The sequence below is a fragment of the Penaeus monodon genome, chromosome 30, assembly GCF_015228065.2.
Source record: "Penaeus monodon isolate SGIC_2016 chromosome 30, NSTDA_Pmon_1, whole genome shotgun sequence".
NCBI lineage: Eukaryota > Metazoa > Arthropoda > Malacostraca > Decapoda > Penaeidae > Penaeus > Penaeus monodon.
The window spans coordinates 16,027,044-16,027,466 of NC_051415.1; the positions used below are offsets into that span (position 1 = coordinate 16,027,044).

Below are 423 nucleotides of genomic sequence, written 5' to 3' on the forward strand. Positions count from 1 at the left end.
CAAATTATAGTGTATGGTATTGCAGTGATTACATACTGATGTTTAGCATCAAAAATATTGTAGAAAAGAAATTTTTTTTGTAGATGATCATGAAAAAACTAAGACTGAGTTTAACTTTTCCCAACAGACTCTGGAAAACATCCCAGATATTGTGTCCAGCAACACAACCCTTAAGCAGCTCTTTACAACGCTTGCCGCAGCTGAAAAGTCAAGCCAGAAGCAGCAGAACGGCAATGCCAACACTCAGAATGGCTTTGGCAATACCGTCAATAATAAGGACTTAAATGCCAACCCACAGTCTATCATGAATGCAGGGTTCAACAACCAAAAAATTGTTCCAACTATTAAAGCTGAAACACATCTCTAATTTATGTTTGTGATTACTAACCCTACTGATGAATAGTAGGCTTACTTTTACACATG

General features: G+C 36.9%; 1 protein-coding gene across 6 annotated transcripts in view; it reads left to right on the forward strand.

Moving 5' to 3' along the window:
• LOC119592560 (early endosome antigen 1-like) overlaps positions 1-422 on the forward strand; it is a 107,753-nt gene extending 107,331 nt beyond the window's left edge. For 4 of the 6 annotated variants that reach the window (XM_037941434.1, XM_037941436.1, XM_037941433.1 and 1 more), the window contains one exon: positions 128-367. In XM_037941434.1, the coding sequence (XP_037797362.1) occupies positions 128-367 (240 nt within the window). Of the gene's footprint in view, positions 1-127 lie in introns of all 6 variants that reach the window. The other 2 variants (XM_037941430.1, XM_037941432.1) reach the window with 1 other exon arrangement.
• Position 423: the final 1 nt, after the last annotated feature.